The 14,898-nt window shown below is 42.5% G+C and overlaps 2 protein-coding genes across 5 annotated transcripts; both read left to right on the top strand.

Moving 5' to 3' along the window:
- Nucleotides 1–1,336: 1,336 nt before the first annotated feature.
- On the top strand, nucleotides 1,337–8,540 carry ankmy1 (ankyrin repeat and MYND domain containing 1). Of its 4 annotated transcripts, XM_085137296.1 has the most exons (21): nucleotides 1,338–1,731; nucleotides 1,872–2,018; nucleotides 2,085–2,279; nucleotides 2,472–2,516; nucleotides 2,600–2,838; nucleotides 2,917–3,133; nucleotides 3,239–3,400; nucleotides 3,517–3,572; nucleotides 3,720–3,772; nucleotides 3,959–4,221; nucleotides 4,308–4,486; nucleotides 5,582–5,753; nucleotides 5,883–6,023; nucleotides 6,117–6,218; nucleotides 6,349–6,456; nucleotides 6,545–6,667; nucleotides 6,851–6,952; nucleotides 7,185–7,314; nucleotides 7,454–7,523; nucleotides 7,666–7,820; nucleotides 8,040–8,540. In XM_085137296.1, exons 1-21 carry the CDS (start codon nucleotides 1,498–1,500, stop codon nucleotides 8,246–8,248), a joined length of 3,102 nt encoding a protein of 1,033 aa, XP_084993422.1. In that variant the 5' UTR covers nucleotides 1,338–1,497; the 3' UTR covers nucleotides 8,249–8,540. The 4 variants fall into 4 exon arrangements, with proteins under 4 accessions (XP_084993421.1, XP_084993422.1, XP_084993420.1 ...); XM_085137294.1 differs by having other exon boundaries at nucleotides 3,720–4,221; nucleotides 7,457–7,523; XM_085137293.1 differs by having other exon boundaries at nucleotides 3,720–4,221.
- A 1,502-nt stretch (nucleotides 8,541–10,042) lies between these two features.
- Nucleotides 10,043–13,739, top strand: LOC146498914 (E3 ubiquitin-protein ligase RNF14-like). The gene is made up of 7 exons (XM_085138747.1): nucleotides 10,043–10,335; nucleotides 10,754–10,884; nucleotides 11,006–11,941; nucleotides 12,128–12,206; nucleotides 12,347–12,556; nucleotides 13,031–13,197; nucleotides 13,287–13,739. Exons 1-7 carry the CDS (start codon nucleotides 10,182–10,184, stop codon nucleotides 13,419–13,421), a joined length of 1,812 nt encoding a protein of 603 aa, XP_084994873.1. The 5' UTR covers nucleotides 10,043–10,181; the 3' UTR covers nucleotides 13,422–13,739.
- Nucleotides 13,740–14,898: the final 1,159 nt, after the last annotated feature.

The following is a 14,898-nucleotide window of genomic DNA, read 5'->3' as shown; positions in this document are numbered from 1 at the left end:
TGGACAAGAAAAGTTCAAAGCCATCAGGTGCTCAGTTTAGAAAAAAGAGAAAAGAAGAGGAAGAGAAACGAGCAAAAGATACAGGTAAGCAGATGTGTCATTGGATAATGGCAGGTCATCCTGAAACAATCAGAATCAGAATACTTTATTAATCCCTAAGGAAATTATGTGGATTACAGTTGCTCCAAGAAGAAATGGTAAAAATAGTAACAGTAACAGACTAAACTCCAAACAATACATTATGTTACAGATTTTAGTCATTGTCAATTGTTGATTTGTCCTGTTCTCATTGTATGACGAATTAAGATGGCTGTTTGGTAGCCGTTTGCATACAATGCATACTCTCTCTCTCTCTCTTCATGTGCGTGTGTGTGTTCCTCTGGTGAAATTCAGTATGGTTTCAACAACAGTTCTATGTTAATGTACAATCCTTAATATGTTTTGTGTGTGTGTGTGTGTGTGTGTGTGTGTGTGTGTGTGTGTGTGTGTGTGTGTGTGTGTGTGTGTGTGCGGGGGGGCAGAGGGATTGCTCGCCCAGGGCGCCAAACAGGCTAGGACCGCTACTGACAGTGCGGGAACACGGGATAACACGGCCATGCAGGAAACTTGCAATACTTTGGGAGCTCATTTCAGTGCACTCAATCCCACAAAACTGGATAGCGCAAAGCAAACAAATGTGGCATCGACTGGATTCTGTAAAGCATCTTTTTATTTTTATTTTTATTTTTATTTTCAACTTTTTGCGTCGGAGAGCCTCGGCCGCGGGCTTGGACCTCAGAGGGTTAACCCAACAAGTCATGAAAAATTAAGTTATACATTTTCCTTCATGACAGTGCAGATTTCTGACATTTTGTGTAAATTCAAGCATGTAACAATTTGATTTTTTTTTCTACCAAAAAAGTGTGAAACACAAGTTAGACTTGAGTTCCATGTTGTTTACCTTTCTGGATTTTTTGGTCTACATATTTATTTATTATACAAGCTGTACAGTACATAAAATCAAAATTCACATGTTTTCTGTAACCGAAATGTTAATTAGGTGGGTTAATAATTAAGTTTTAGACTATACTTATATGAAACATGTACTTACTGCACTTGAATCCTTTTAACCATATGTAACACCTGCATATGTGGGTTTACCGCCCCTGGTAAACAAAGATAATAATATTGTCCACATTGTAACCAAAAATTAAAAGTGTATTGATTCATAAGAATAAATTTATTTATCTACGTATTTATTTGCTTTATTTTTACATAAGTACAACCAAGCAGAGCAAATGTTTTTATTTTCCTTCTTTCTTGCGCATGCGTGAGAGAAACCTGCTACTCCACCTGCGCGGGCTCTGCTATTGTCATGACAACCAGTTGCTTACTGGAAAGTTAAAACACAAATCTGACTTGTGAGACCTGAAGTTGTCGCTTCCAAACAAACACTGTAGTTAGTCGCTAAAGTGAATTGTCGTTGCCCTCAACCGGACTCGGGAGAACGCGGGTAAAATGCTGTCGACGACCTTCACAGGTGCGGCACCGGCTGCGGGGCGAGGAGGTGCGGAGCCGGTTACGACACCGGGGTCAGTTAGACAAAGCAACGACCGCGAAGGTGCTCGGGTCGGGAGGGAGATATCAGAAGGAATCGGTGTGCAGGAGTGGCCCGACGGCTCCAAATATGAGGGAGAGTCTATAAACGGCCTCAAACACGGCAAAGGAAGGTACAGCTGGACAAATGGAGAGGTAGTGTGTGACATATTAAAGAATTAAACAATTTCACTAGAGCATTTACTACCCCTTAGCTTTAGGGTGTGAACACCTTAAAGCCAAGCTAAATGTAATTTAGATACAAATACACGCGTGGGTTGTTTTCTTTGGTGTAGTACTATGAGGGCTCTTTCTACAAAGACTACAAGCATGGAGATGGACTGTATTGCTGGCCCACGGGCCAAAAGTTCATTGGCAAGTTCTACCTCAACAGAAGGGAGGGATATGGTCAGCAAGTGTTCTCCGATGGAGCTGTCTTTCAGGTAAGCTGAACCGTTATTTAGATTATAGATACGTCATAAAACAACGCACCTCTCCCCTCCTCTCAGGGCTTGTACCACATGGATCAGAGGTTTGGTCCAGGTGTGCTCAAATATCCAGATGGGCGAGAGGATGTGGGTCTGTGGCTCAAGGACCACCTGCTAAGGTTGTGTACCCCTTTGGAAGAGGGATTTAGCCTGAAGAGTTTTCCTGAATATTCTGCCTACATGGATCCATCAGTCACTGAAAAATCCCTGACTCAGGTACATGCTGTGTCACCTACAGTAATAATAATGAATAAGAAATAAGAGCCTAGAAATAAGAGCAGTGCTTAATGCTGTGTCATGCCCTTTCACAACTGTAACACAGATGGTGTTTACAGCAGAAAATCTGATGATTAATATTTTACTGCGTACATCTAACCTTACCATAAATGTACCCTTCTCACACCTCAGTCTATCTCTGGTGGTCTACAGCAACAAAAAAGGACACACTCTGAGGTAAGTCACAGCTTTTAATGAATAATTGGATAAGCTCTCTGAGTTAATATGACGCAGATCAGTTAACGCTTCATCACCTTCAGGGGGATGAAGACAGAGATGTGCTGTTAGATGAGATTTTCATCTATCCACCTGGCATGGAGAGTTACTCAACAGATGGGGACCACTTGCCACTCCCCCCTGGTCGAAGGACAGAGCTGGATCAACATTTTTATGGCGAGCTGTGGGAGCCAGACGCTCATCCTTACCAAGGCTATGCAAGAGACCCACTGTCCACAATGCCATTACAGGCCCGCCTTCAAGCTCACATACACAACCACAGGTCAGACTGGGTCCAAACACTGACAGTTAGGTCTGTGAGTCTGCAACATTTGTGGAACTTTATGTGTTTGTCTCTCAGGCTGCAGGCTGAAAATGTGGGCTGGGACACGGCAGCCGTTCTCTCTATGAACAGGGACAGTTTTGGTCCTAAAGGGCCTTTGGAAGTCAGTTCAGAATTGCTTATCGAGCACTCCTCCAAAGGAGACCTGCACGCTGTATCACAGATCCTCAGGACTGGTTTAGTCTACCCTGATGTAGCAGATTCGCACGGACACACAGCTCTGATTGCTGCCACCGTAACACATTACTAATTTTTGAACACAGCAAAATAAAAGGTTTTAACATTTTGCCCGTGGTTAAAATCTGAAGTAGTCTCATGTCTCATATTCTGTTCCTGTCAGGTAAACTGCCATAATGATGTGATCCACCTGTTGTTGGACATGGGTGTTGATATTGACAAGATGAACTGTGAAGGCATGTCTGCCCTGGCTGTGTGTCATGTCCTCTACTATCCTTTTCAATCTCTGCACATCTCTGGAGCTGAACCACCTGCTAGAAACCAAGTAAGATCCAGCACGAGGCACCGTGACTTTGAGTTTTATCAAAAGTTCAACTCGTCTCAGATACCTATGGTTTTCTCACAGATATTCTCCCTTTTTCTTGACATTTATTTTCCCAGATCAGCCAAGTCGATCTCAATACAGACGCATCGTTAATTAACAACCTCTCTGACCAGTAGGATTGTAGCTAATGTCCCTTCACTCACACATTGTTCACTATTAACGATTTATATTCACACACATTGCTAAATGAAGCCAAACAACATAACTGATTATGAATTTATTGATAAAATACTGCTGTATTTATTTCTTGTGTTTTCAGATCAATAGAAGAACCAACTGAACACATTTCACTTCTCAACCGTGAAGCATCCAGTGACAGTGAACTCCTCTCTGAGCGCAGGGTCGGACTGAATGATTGTGTCGCACACGCTGAACACACACAGGAGGAGCCGAGGACAGAGGAAAGAGAGGACAGACACTGTGAGGAGACAGAAAGCATGAGGAGCAAAGGGAAGCAAAGAAAGACAGAGAGCAGATATGATCAGAGAAGGGAACGAGGAGTAAGTGAGGTTGAAGATACAGAAAGAGAATTTAAAAGGGGGGACAAGAAAGACAAACAGGGTGAGTCTGCTGAGACCAACGAGTTAAGCACAGATTACCTGGAAGAGGAGAGTTGCGACGAGGATGAGAAAGATGTGGAGGATATAGAGGGTAGCGATGAGAGTGGAAAAGAGGACGTGTCTTTTGTAGAACGCTCCATTCAAGTGCTGGATGGTCACATTAAACTGGGCACCGTGCAGTGGAAGGGAGCTCAAGCTAAGGTAGCAAGCAAGGGTTCATGAGTAATGTGGAGTGATGCTTCTCTGTGATTGGTTTGATGAGTTGGTTAATGTGTTTGTCTCTGCAGCATGCCAAAGATCTGCCCTCAAAACAGAGCTTTGACTCCACCTGTTGTCTCAGAAGCTACGAAATTCAAGTCACAGACAAAATGATCCAGCTCGCTGCTGAAGCTCTGAGTCGCACAGGGGTTTCCATGCACTGCAGCACACAGGAGACAGTACGCAGAATGGCTGCTATGAAAATAGAGTCAGTCCTTTTTCTTTCTGCCTCATTTTCCGTTTTATTTTGTATTTAATTTGCTGCTGGCTCTAGTGATCACTCTGTTGTTCTGTTTCACCATGCATATACATCCATCAGGCATAACATTATGATTACTGAAAGGTGCACTGAATAACACTGATTATCTTTTAATTATACCTGTTAGTTGGTGGGATATTTTAGGAAGAAAGAGAGCATTTTGTCCTCAAAGTTAATCTGTTAGCAGCAGAAAAATGGACAAGCGTAAGGAGAAGTGAGCCAATTTGACAAACGTTTATTGGCTAGAGGATGGGGTCAGATGTGGCTCTTGTGGAGTGTTCCCGGTCTGCAGTGGTCAGTAGCTACCAAAAGTGGGCTAAGGAAGGAACCATGGTGAACCAGCATCAGGGTCATGGCTCGCCAAAGTTCAGTGATGCATGTGGGGAGCAAATGCTGGCCCGTCTGTACTGATCCAACAGACCAGGTACTCAAAAAAGTTATTGCTGGTAAGTTGCAGATAAGTCAGAGTGCTCATGCTCACATTTATTGAGAAGAACATTTATTCTGTGTGTGCGTCGCTTACCTGGAAAACTCCTGGCTGCACTATGTAAAGAAGGCAAGCTGGGATAGACAGTATGATGCTTTGAGTAGTGTTCTGCTGGGAAGTCTTGGGTTCTGCCATTTATGTGGATGTTACTTTGACATGCACCACCTACCTAAGCACTGTTGCAGATCATTTACACCCTTTCATGGAAAAGGTACGCCCTGATGGCTACACCCTGCCACAAAGCAAAAATGGTCCAGGAAAGGTTTAAGGAGCACAACAAGTTGGAGGTCAGATCTCGATTCAGTCGGGCATCTTTGGGATGTGCTATACAAACAAGTCAGATCTATAGGAACCTCACCAGCAACACAGAGGAGGTAAAGGATCTGTTGCTAACATCTTAGTACAGATAGCACACCTTAAGGGGTCTAGTGGAGTCCATGCCTCGATGAGTCAGGGCTGTTTTGCCTGTAAAAGGGGGACCGGGACAATATTAGGCAGGTGGCCATAATGTTATGTTTGATCAGTGTAAGTAACCTGTGTGTGTTCTGTCTGAGCAGGCACCGCATTCGTTTGGACACCATGAAACTGTTGTTGGACCGTGGAGCTGATCCCAACGCAGCCAGGATCCCCATGCCCGTGCTCTTTTTAGCCATTATGGCAGCTGACACCGAGAATGTGAGGAAACTGCTGCTGTGCGGAGCTCGCACTGACATCCCTCTTCCACCAGAGGCAGGAGCTCAACTTTTAAACAAATTTAAATAATATTTTGTACAGGCACAAAAGAAAAAATCCACAAACACAGAAAGAAAAAAAAAGCACCTACATTAAACTCACCTGAAAATCTGCTTGTTTGTATAGAGGAAAGGCTTGTATCCCCTGCATGTAGCTGCAGCACTGCCAGGTCCAGCAGGTCCCAGAATCACACAGCTGCTGCTGCACGCCATCACCGACCCGGACGTACGGGCGTGCGACCAGGACGAGATCTACGAACCAGACAAGGTGTGTAGGTTTTAGAGTCCTGGGTTTTAGAGGTAAATGTGTTTGTGTTAGTTAACCTTCTTTTTCTTTTTTATGTACCTATATATGTTATAGATTTCCACAAAGGCCACAGAAACACTAAATACCAGCCCACATCTCAAAGAAGGAGGCCGCACCGCTCTACATTTTGCCTGCCAGAGAGAAAGTGACTACAGGGTCAGCATGCATACAGTCACAGCTAAACACAGCAGCACTATTTAATGATTACGTTACTGCTGCATCAAAGCAAAATGCGGAGAACTGATGAATATTTAAGGTAAAAAACCACCTTTATTTTCCTTCCCAGAATGCCAGTGAAGTGGTTGCCATCTTGCTCTCCCACAGAGCCAGTACAGACCTTCTCTGGAGCTGCCACTCACCTCTCTCCTTGGCTATAGCAAGTGGCAATGATATGGTACGACCTCGCTGTGCATGCACACTCACACATGCACGTGAGAGCCAAACCTCTCTTTGTCCCACACTATTCGTTGTTCCTCGTTTAGGCGGTAGACGAGCTGTTGAATGGAGGTGCAGATCCCAACTTACCCCTTGGCTGGAGGGTGGGCAGCGCGGTTTGTGCCCTCACCAACATCAACTACCACTTAGTTGGGCACAGAATTAAGCTGGTACCCACACAAACACATAATGACAATGAAATGTTTTTAAAAATTAATTTATTAACATTTGTACTTTTTTTGTGCAGCGATCAAAGATAAATGTGTTCTTAATGACTTCAAATGAGTCACTTTTGTTCAGCTTTCAGAGAAAATATGTTTTCCTAACATCAGTACGGCTTTTGTTTGGTTTAGTTGGACACGTTAACCAAGGCTGGAGCTGATATCTTGATGCCAGTTACAGTGTGTGGCATTGTTGGAACTGCAGTTGATTATGCACGCTACTCCTTCAAACAGGTAACACTCCAGCCATACTACATTGAATGCATTTAATGTGAATTGCTGAAGAATGTCCAGTGACTATCAGCTGTAGGTACTGGCAGTGCTGCACCTTACTGGTTCATCCAGTATTTTATGTTAATCATGGAGGGCCATGCTGGTGTACACGGGGGCTGAGTGAGAAGGCTTTTTAGAGTTTTATTTTTATATATATTTTTATACTCCTGTCTGCCTTTATGCTCCTATTTAGGACTCACATATTGCTAATACTCCTTTCCACGCTCTGAGCATTCGGGAGAGAAAAATATTCGAAGCACGGCAAAAGCTGCTGAGCAAGATGGAAGACTTGATGAGGCAGGTTGCTGCTGAGATGGAAACTGGTAATATAGAGAGAATAGCTTCCACTGGATACTTGGTGTAATGCATTTGTCCTTTTATTATTGAATATGCCTCTAAATCATAGAGTGTGTGTCCATGCATGTGTGTGTGTGCGTGCGTGCATGTGTACTCCATGATTAGCAGGAGACCTTTCCTCCAACAAGGCTCTTGCCAGCAATAAAAGCCTACCAGAGGAAACACAAGAGCACAGGTACACATACACTCACATTCATCTACAGTAAGGTGCTGCTCTAGTTCCTTTTTCCTGTTGTCTGTCACTCAAACTTTTACTTCAACTAATGTCAGTTTCTAGTAACTTATTTGTGACTCTTTTCGTGTAAACCTGTTCTCAGGAAACCAGTGTTAAAGTTCTGCTTTCACTGCGGTCGCTCAGTGTCTGTGAATCTGACCCCGGGCAGGCGCTGCAACAAGGTCTCCTACTGCTCCAGGACCTGCAAGCTCAACTCCTGGGAAGAAAGACACAAGAAAGAGAGCGTCCAGGTGTCAGGTGGGAGTCAGAGACCCTCCTCCCAACAGTTAGAGCCAAACTTCAGCAGCCTTAAAATATTTGATGACAGTTTTTCACAAGTGCTTTGAATATATGAATCACTTATCTGAATAATAAAATGATGCTTAGAGAACAATTGATGATACAGAGAATTTGTAAAATGCTGATTTAGTTTTGGAAGGAATAGATCATGTAAATACTCTATTTCCTTCTTTCCAGCATCTGTTGACAGTGCCCAGAAAAGTGCTGTGTCAAAAACCCAACGAAGTCCCAGGGCTTTGTCTGCCATCTTGAAATCCAAAACAGCCCCCAGGCCACTGAGTGTTCAGTTCAAATCCCAAAGAGAACTAAAGCTGTTGAGCAAGGCAGAGAAAATGTTGGAGAGCCAAAACCCACTCAATCTGAGGGAAAACTACAGCCACAACTGATGGATATTAACATTTCTGTTTCATTATGTCTAATATTGACTACCTAAGTTAACAAAGCACTCCTCTTAGATCACATCACTGTATGTGGTTGAATGGTGGTGGCAGCATTTGTGCCATAATATTTCTCATATTTGTAGCTGTCAGATTACAGTATAAAATAGCATTAACTGTAAATTGTGTTATTATTAATTTGTGCTGCTGAATCAGATTTCTTTGTCATTGTCAAGTGCAGTCCCTGCGGCTCAAGAGAAAAAGTTTAAATAAAATTTCAAAAACATTATATAAAAAATGAGGTCACTGCCTTGTCAAAATAAATGTTTTTGCTCATGTTCTTCATTCCCATGATAATATCTGGCTGAGTGTTTCATGAGAAAGGTAAAGCATGACAGTTATGCCACATATGGTCTATCAAAGTTCAGTCTATGATGAGAAACAAGGGTATAGAGGAGAGTTTAAAAAACAGCAAATGGACCTTAAATTAAATTTTTATAGTTAACGTCATTCTAATGAATATGATGATAGCTTCTGTTTTGCCCTTAGCCAGTCTGCGCAGTTCTTGTTACTTACACATTCATGAAATATTAAAGGCTCGCCTTACTGTCAGTGAAAGTAGCATCACAAATAATTTGTGTCTCATTAGTATCTCATTAGATTTGTGTCTTCCTGGTTTCAAACTGGGGATCTTTCACGCATTAGCCTGAATTGTGAACCGCAACACTAATGGAGCAAATTTCTATAGCAAAAAATCAAACTCTGAATATTTCATTATTAATAACTTTTCTTAAGCACCACCCTTAGGACAAATTCTGAAAAAAAAGTTGTAATATATGCCTACTGACTGGGGAGATAAGTGTTATGTCTTCTTCACTTTAGAGCCTGACTAGATTTTATTTAGGTGTTTCTATCACAAATCATCATGATCCTGAGGGTTAAAAACAAAACAAAAGCTGAAGCAGCTCTTTTCCCCACTCTCAAGACCATCCATTGTGTCATGAATAGGACAGAAACTCCACTGTTATCCCTAAATCTGAGATCCAACTAATGGATGGACTCTTCTCTTCAGCATCTGAATATAGACCTTTACAGAGAGGCTGAAGAGTGTGACCCTCCTCTTTTTTATATAAGGGGAAACCACCACCCCATCTACCAGTCCAGAAGCACTGTCACCAACTTACATGCAATGTTGCTGCAGCTCCGTACATCAGTCTCTGCAGTGATGGTGCTGAGCATAATTCCACTTTGAATGCTGTTGGAGTTTTGTTTGAGGTGAAGGTTAAAGGTCTTGGCTGGACAGTCCCAGTGCAGCCTCACTGTATATTATACTACATGACTATTCAGCATCCTACATCACCACCGTGATCGAACTGAACCGCAGGTGCTGATCAGTTGTCACAAAGGAGGACAGTGGAGCCACCGGATGCTTCCAACAGCCCACCCCGTGGCTACTCTGAAATATGTGGCCAATGCTTCTGTATGATTTTCTGCCTGTGTGTGTGTGTGTGTGGAAGGGGGGGGGGGGGGGTAATTTTATGTCACATCTTAATCACAAAATAACTCTCCCTGTCAGTTATTTTGCATTTGATACATCAAGTAAATAGACTCAAAAAATCATTTTGTAAAATTCCTGTTTGGATGCATCATTCAGACATTCCCAGTAACATCATAACACAGACTATTTGTGCAAAGAAAGGCTCGTAATGCTACATGCTGAACTGCCTGTTTGACTGGTTTGCATTAGCAGCAGGTTTACAGTAGGCTGAGGTTGCTTCCTGTACTTTGTTTCTTACATCATACGCTGATGAGTCAGAGGGACGGACAAACAAGGACCAGGAACAGGCTGGTGTGACCCAGAGTCACCTCAGCCTCAACAAGAAGCAGGAAAACGTATTCAGAGAAGGAAGGCTTCTCACAAAACCAGACCGAGGAGAAAGAGATGACTGAGGACTTGGAGGAGCAGGAAGACGAGCTGCTCGCTCTCCAGAGTATTTTCGATGCGGACGAGTTTGTTCGGGACGAGTCGAAGTCTGCCGGAGAAATCCGAGTGTGTGTCGAGCTTCCTGTCGGCTTCAGCGTGGCTCTCAGAGAGGGTAAATCAGACCGAAAATGTCCAATCTGATGTTTTTGGAAAATGTTGGTTTGGAATATTAGGAAGCACCTTCACTGGTGCAGCCCTAATCATCTACTTAAGATAAAAATGGGTTTTATGTAGCCAATGATGTAAAATGAGTGAAACACTTGTTCTGCATTAGGCGAGCCCGTAACAATGTAATGTTTTTGTTGGCATTAAATGGGAAGTATGATGTATGAATTAAATATATCTATATTAAATATACCTTTGAACCTTAATGTCATCAAGCATCATTCATAGCTTTTGCCATTTGAGTTCATGTGACAGAATATATCAAATATTTTCTATTGAATACACCCAAATAATTTAAAAACAAATAAACAAACATTACAGAAAGAGAATAGTTCATCTGATGACCTCGTATTTTTCTTTCTAAGGTGAAAGTCTGCGTAGGTATGATATTTCCTTCTTTCCACCGCTGATTTTGAACTTTGGGCTTCCTGAGGACTACCCCTCCTCCTCTCCTCCCTCCTTCAGCCTCACCTGCAGCTGGCTGACTCACACACAGGTAATCAGCAGTCAAGTCATTGTTGGTCACGTGTTCATCCTGCCAGTGTGTGAGAGGTTCACAGGACATTGTAGAGGCTCAGTAAAGATGACAACAATCTATTCTCCCTCTCCCTCCACAGTTGGCTGCACTGCGCGCCCATCTCGCTGATCTCTATGAGGCCACTGGGGGAGCTGTGGTGCTCTTCTCCTGGGTGCAGTTTCTCAGAGAAGACGCTCTGAGGTTCCTGAACATCCACAGTAAGCTGGATCTTCCTCCTGATGAACGCAGCACCCTGCATTATAACCAGGACCAACACGATGCTGAACCCTCAGAACCAAAGAACAATTCAGAGCCAGAGTTCTCTGTACCATCCTCGGAAGTTCAGGAGAATCCTTCAGACGGGAGCAGCGCAGACTCTCATGGAGCTTCGGCTTTAGACTCATGCAAGCATGACCAGAATGATTTGAACTCTCACCAGAACCAGAGTGATCTAACCTCAGATTATCAAAGAGCTCTTTCTGCAGAGCCTGCACTCCAAAACCAAACAGCACAAACTCCAGATGTGACAATCCTCCAAGCCTCAGAGTTTAACGTTGATCCCCAGGATGATCTTTCTTTATCTGCAGAGAAATCCAAGCATCATCAAAGTGTCCGGGAAGATTTCTTAAATGAAGGAGATGCTTCTCTCTCATCGCTGCTTCCCTCCACCTCCTCAGGCACATTAGATCCAAGTGAACTTGGAGCTGCTTCTCTGCCGGTCCACCCCACAGATTCTCCTCAGAGTGAAGAGCAAACCCTCTCTGGTCTCTTTTTATCTCCATCACAGACTCTGCTGTCCCACATTTTGATCTATGATGCGGCCCAGAAACACAAAGTGTTTGCCACGACTTTCTTTGACTGCGGGGTTTGTTTTATGGGCCGGCTCGGGTCCGAGTGCGTGAAGCTGTCACCGTGTGGCCACGTCTTCTGCCGGGCCTGTCTCTGCGAGTTCTGTACGGTTCAGATCACAGAGGGGAACGTCCGGGGTGTCACCTGTCCTCAGGCAGACTGCGCTGGTGCCCCTACACCTGCACAGGTAGAAGCTACATGCAGCCTTCAACCTGCAGAATGGTTTCAACAACTGTAGTGTTTGATCCTTTTATCTAATATCAAAACACATTTTAAAAGCTACAGGTAGAAGGATCAAGGACAGAGGAATTTCGATCAGCTGACCTCGGCCTCACTTTGTGTCTCTGCTTTTTCGTCTCTGTTGTGTTTGTAGGTGCAGAGTCTGGTAGGGGAGAAGCTGTTCAGCCGCTATGACCGTCTCCTGCTGCAGAACACTCTGGACAGCATGTCTGGTCCGTTTCTGTTGCTGTTAAATTGAGTGTGTCGTAAAGGTTTTCATACACTGATTGGAATGTATTTATTACATTTCTGTATTAGACCAGACAGAAAGAACATCTTTAGCTCTTTTTCAATAAATGTTTTTGTCTCGCAGATGTGACGTACTGTCCTCGAACATCCTGTGGCTCTGCTGTTATTTTGGAGAAGTCCAGCAATGCAGTGCTTTGCTCTGAGTGCGGCTTTGCCTTCTGCGTCACGTGCAAAAGGACCTACCATGGATTAGAAGAGTGTGAAACCAAGAAAAAACATGCAAGAGATGCATTGCAAACCGTTTTAAAAAGCCTAGACTTGCCACAGTCACACGGTACACAAAGGCACACTATTTCAATGACTATGTGGATATCTCTTATGTTTACTAAAAATCCAAGTATGTTTTTTAAACTGATAATTTTTTGGTGTACTGGTTATTAATGTTAAAGTGGCAATATTCAGTCACAGGAAGAGTGGTGTGAATGTTGTCCTGTTTCAAAGAAAATCATAAAGTCAGTCATCGGCATTTCAAAGCAGGAAGTACAAGAATCAACATAGAGATGTCCCAGTATTGTATCTCGTGTCAGTGCAGGACTCAACAGCATCAATCCAAGTGCAGCAGCCTCTGTAGAGGTGTAAGATTAGTTTACAGCACTTACAAGTCACGAATGCGACTGAAATTTTTTTTTTTATTTGATCCCATTTGAATAGTAGCACTTTGTTTGATTAATCTTTAACCCTACACTGAAGGCCTTTTGCGTGTTGATGCAAATGTTGTTTTGTGCTCTCTGCTATCTGTGTCTCTCAGAGGGGTTGAGTGCTCTCTTGAATGACTATAAACATGGCAGTAAGGAGAGGAAACGCCTGCTGGTGAGCAGATATGGTAACATGCTGGTAACGCTGGAAAGTAATCTGAATGACACCTGGTTGGCCAACAACAGCAGATGCTGTCCTCACTGCTTCAGCAGAATCGAGGTATTTAGTCATGTGCGCACAGAGAGAGTTTCTGGCTGTTTTGAAGTCATGTGACTTTGCCTGCTCACATGTTGTGTTTCATGTTGCAGAAGAATGGAGGATGTGACCACATGTTATGCACTCAGTGTGGACAGGTCTTCAGTTGGTGCTGTGCTCTCAGACTGACAACAAAAAATGGAAAAACACACTTACAAGAACATGTCTGTGAGAACCACCGAAAATAGCCTCCCAGTGCTTCCGCTACTTTCCCCAGCAGCCCATCAACAAGCCGTGTGTGTGTTTTGTCACATTAAAATTAATTTTATTTAAAAAGATTAAAAGAGAAATAAGATCTGATTGAAACAAAAAACAGAAATTTACATCCTGTGAAGTGTTTTGACCCAGACATGTCATACTGCATCATGGTCGGCAGAGGGCGCTAAACAACAAGAATGACAAAGCAGTAACATGACAAGTTCCTTTTGGTAACTTTAGAAAAGCTAACATGTAAAACAATCTGTTTGTTTGTTATTTTCAATAAATTGATACATGAATTTAACAAATGATGATACTGATTTATTTAACCTGGATGCTATAAAAAACACTTCAACAAAATATCCTCTGTGAAACTATACAATAGCAAACCTGTAATGTAGAATATCTTACATACATATTTCTATATGAGACGTTCTTGCAGCTGTTTCTTAGATTCTCTGAGATCTACAGTGTACATATTAATTATTAATCTTAGTCTTACCTTTTACTCTTCTTTGACTTAACCTCATGTTTTATCACTGTTGCATATGTAAAATCACAACATAAGGTCCTCACTATGTGCCTGTAAAACATGTTCTCCCTAGTTATATTGTAGCTCATTGTTGTCTTCACTGTCAGTAAACCCACGTGTGGTTGTAATTACTATAGCCACAGTTCCAGCAGTCTGGAAAAAGCCTTTTTTACTCCAAAAGATTAAGTTAAGATTCATTAAATAATTAAATAAATGTGTAATTCATTCATTAAAATGATAAATGAAATAAATATATGAATACACAATTAAATGTCAATTCATTTCATTTAAAAGATAATTATTTATTTCAAATTTTAATAAATTAAAGACGCTACTTTCTTTACTTACTTTTTGATTCATGTATTTGTTTAATTCATTTCGGCACATGTGGGTCTCAAGACTCATGCACACATTTTCTTTTATTATTAAATCATCCAGTTCATACCAGACCATTAGAATATTGTGTATGACACCTCCAATTTCTGTGTTCAGTAATATCAAGGCTACACTAATAGAGATTGGTTAATATGTGTTTACAATCATTACGGCGTGCCATGATGATCTGGTTTAATCTCTAATGGTGCCTTAGGACCAAACAGGTTGAGAACAGTATGAGTCTGTAAGCAGGTTAAAAGGCTCATAGTGGTCCTGTATACTTTATTTCTGCAGAGGTCAGTCTGTGTAGCAGATAGTGGCAAAGAAGAGAAAAGCTTATAACCCTTGAACTGCATGTCTCATTTCCCTTGCAGCAGCAGGCTACAGGTAGATCCTGAAAATTTGGCTTCTTCACACTCATCAACTTCCTGTTTTGAAATGTCCCCCTCCATTCTTGCACTGTTCTGTCACAACACTGGAACAAAGACCACTGCTGCACGTCCCCAGGTTGCCTGAGGCACAACTGGAAATCTACAGATGTCTCGTATATCAGGCCAGCA

Source organism: Neolamprologus multifasciatus, chromosome 17 (genome assembly GCF_963576455.1).
Source record: "Neolamprologus multifasciatus chromosome 17, fNeoMul1.2, whole genome shotgun sequence".
Classification (NCBI taxonomy): Eukaryota; Metazoa; Chordata; class Actinopteri; order Cichliformes; family Cichlidae; genus Neolamprologus; species Neolamprologus multifasciatus.
Note: the sequence above shows the minus strand (reverse complement) of the source record. Positions and strands in the feature narration are given on the sequence as shown.

Bases quoted from the DNA above. Each gene is read 5' to 3' on its own strand.
- LOC146498914 (XM_085138747.1), top strand. From the start codon at position 10,182: ATGACTGAGGACTTGGAGGAGCAGGAAGACGAGCTGCTCGCTCTCCAG. The intron at 11,942-12,127 runs GTAGAAGCTACA...TTGTGTTTGTAG, and splicing joins GTGCCCCTACACCTGCACAG to GTGCAGAGTCTGGTAGGGGA. The intron at 13,198-13,286 runs GTATTTAGTCAT...TTCATGTTGCAG, and splicing joins ACTGCTTCAGCAGAATCGAG to AAGAATGGAGGATGTGACCA.
- ankmy1 (XM_085137293.1), top strand. From the start codon at position 1,498: ATGCTGTCGACGACCTTCACAGGTGCGGCACCGGCTGCGGGGCGAGGA. The intron at 4,222-4,307 runs GTAGCAAGCAAG...TTGTCTCTGCAG, and splicing joins GGAAGGGAGCTCAAGCTAAG to CATGCCAAAGATCTGCCCTC. The intron at 7,821-8,039 runs GTGGGAGTCAGA...CCTTCTTTCCAG, and splicing joins AGAGAGCGTCCAGGTGTCAG to CATCTGTTGACAGTGCCCAG.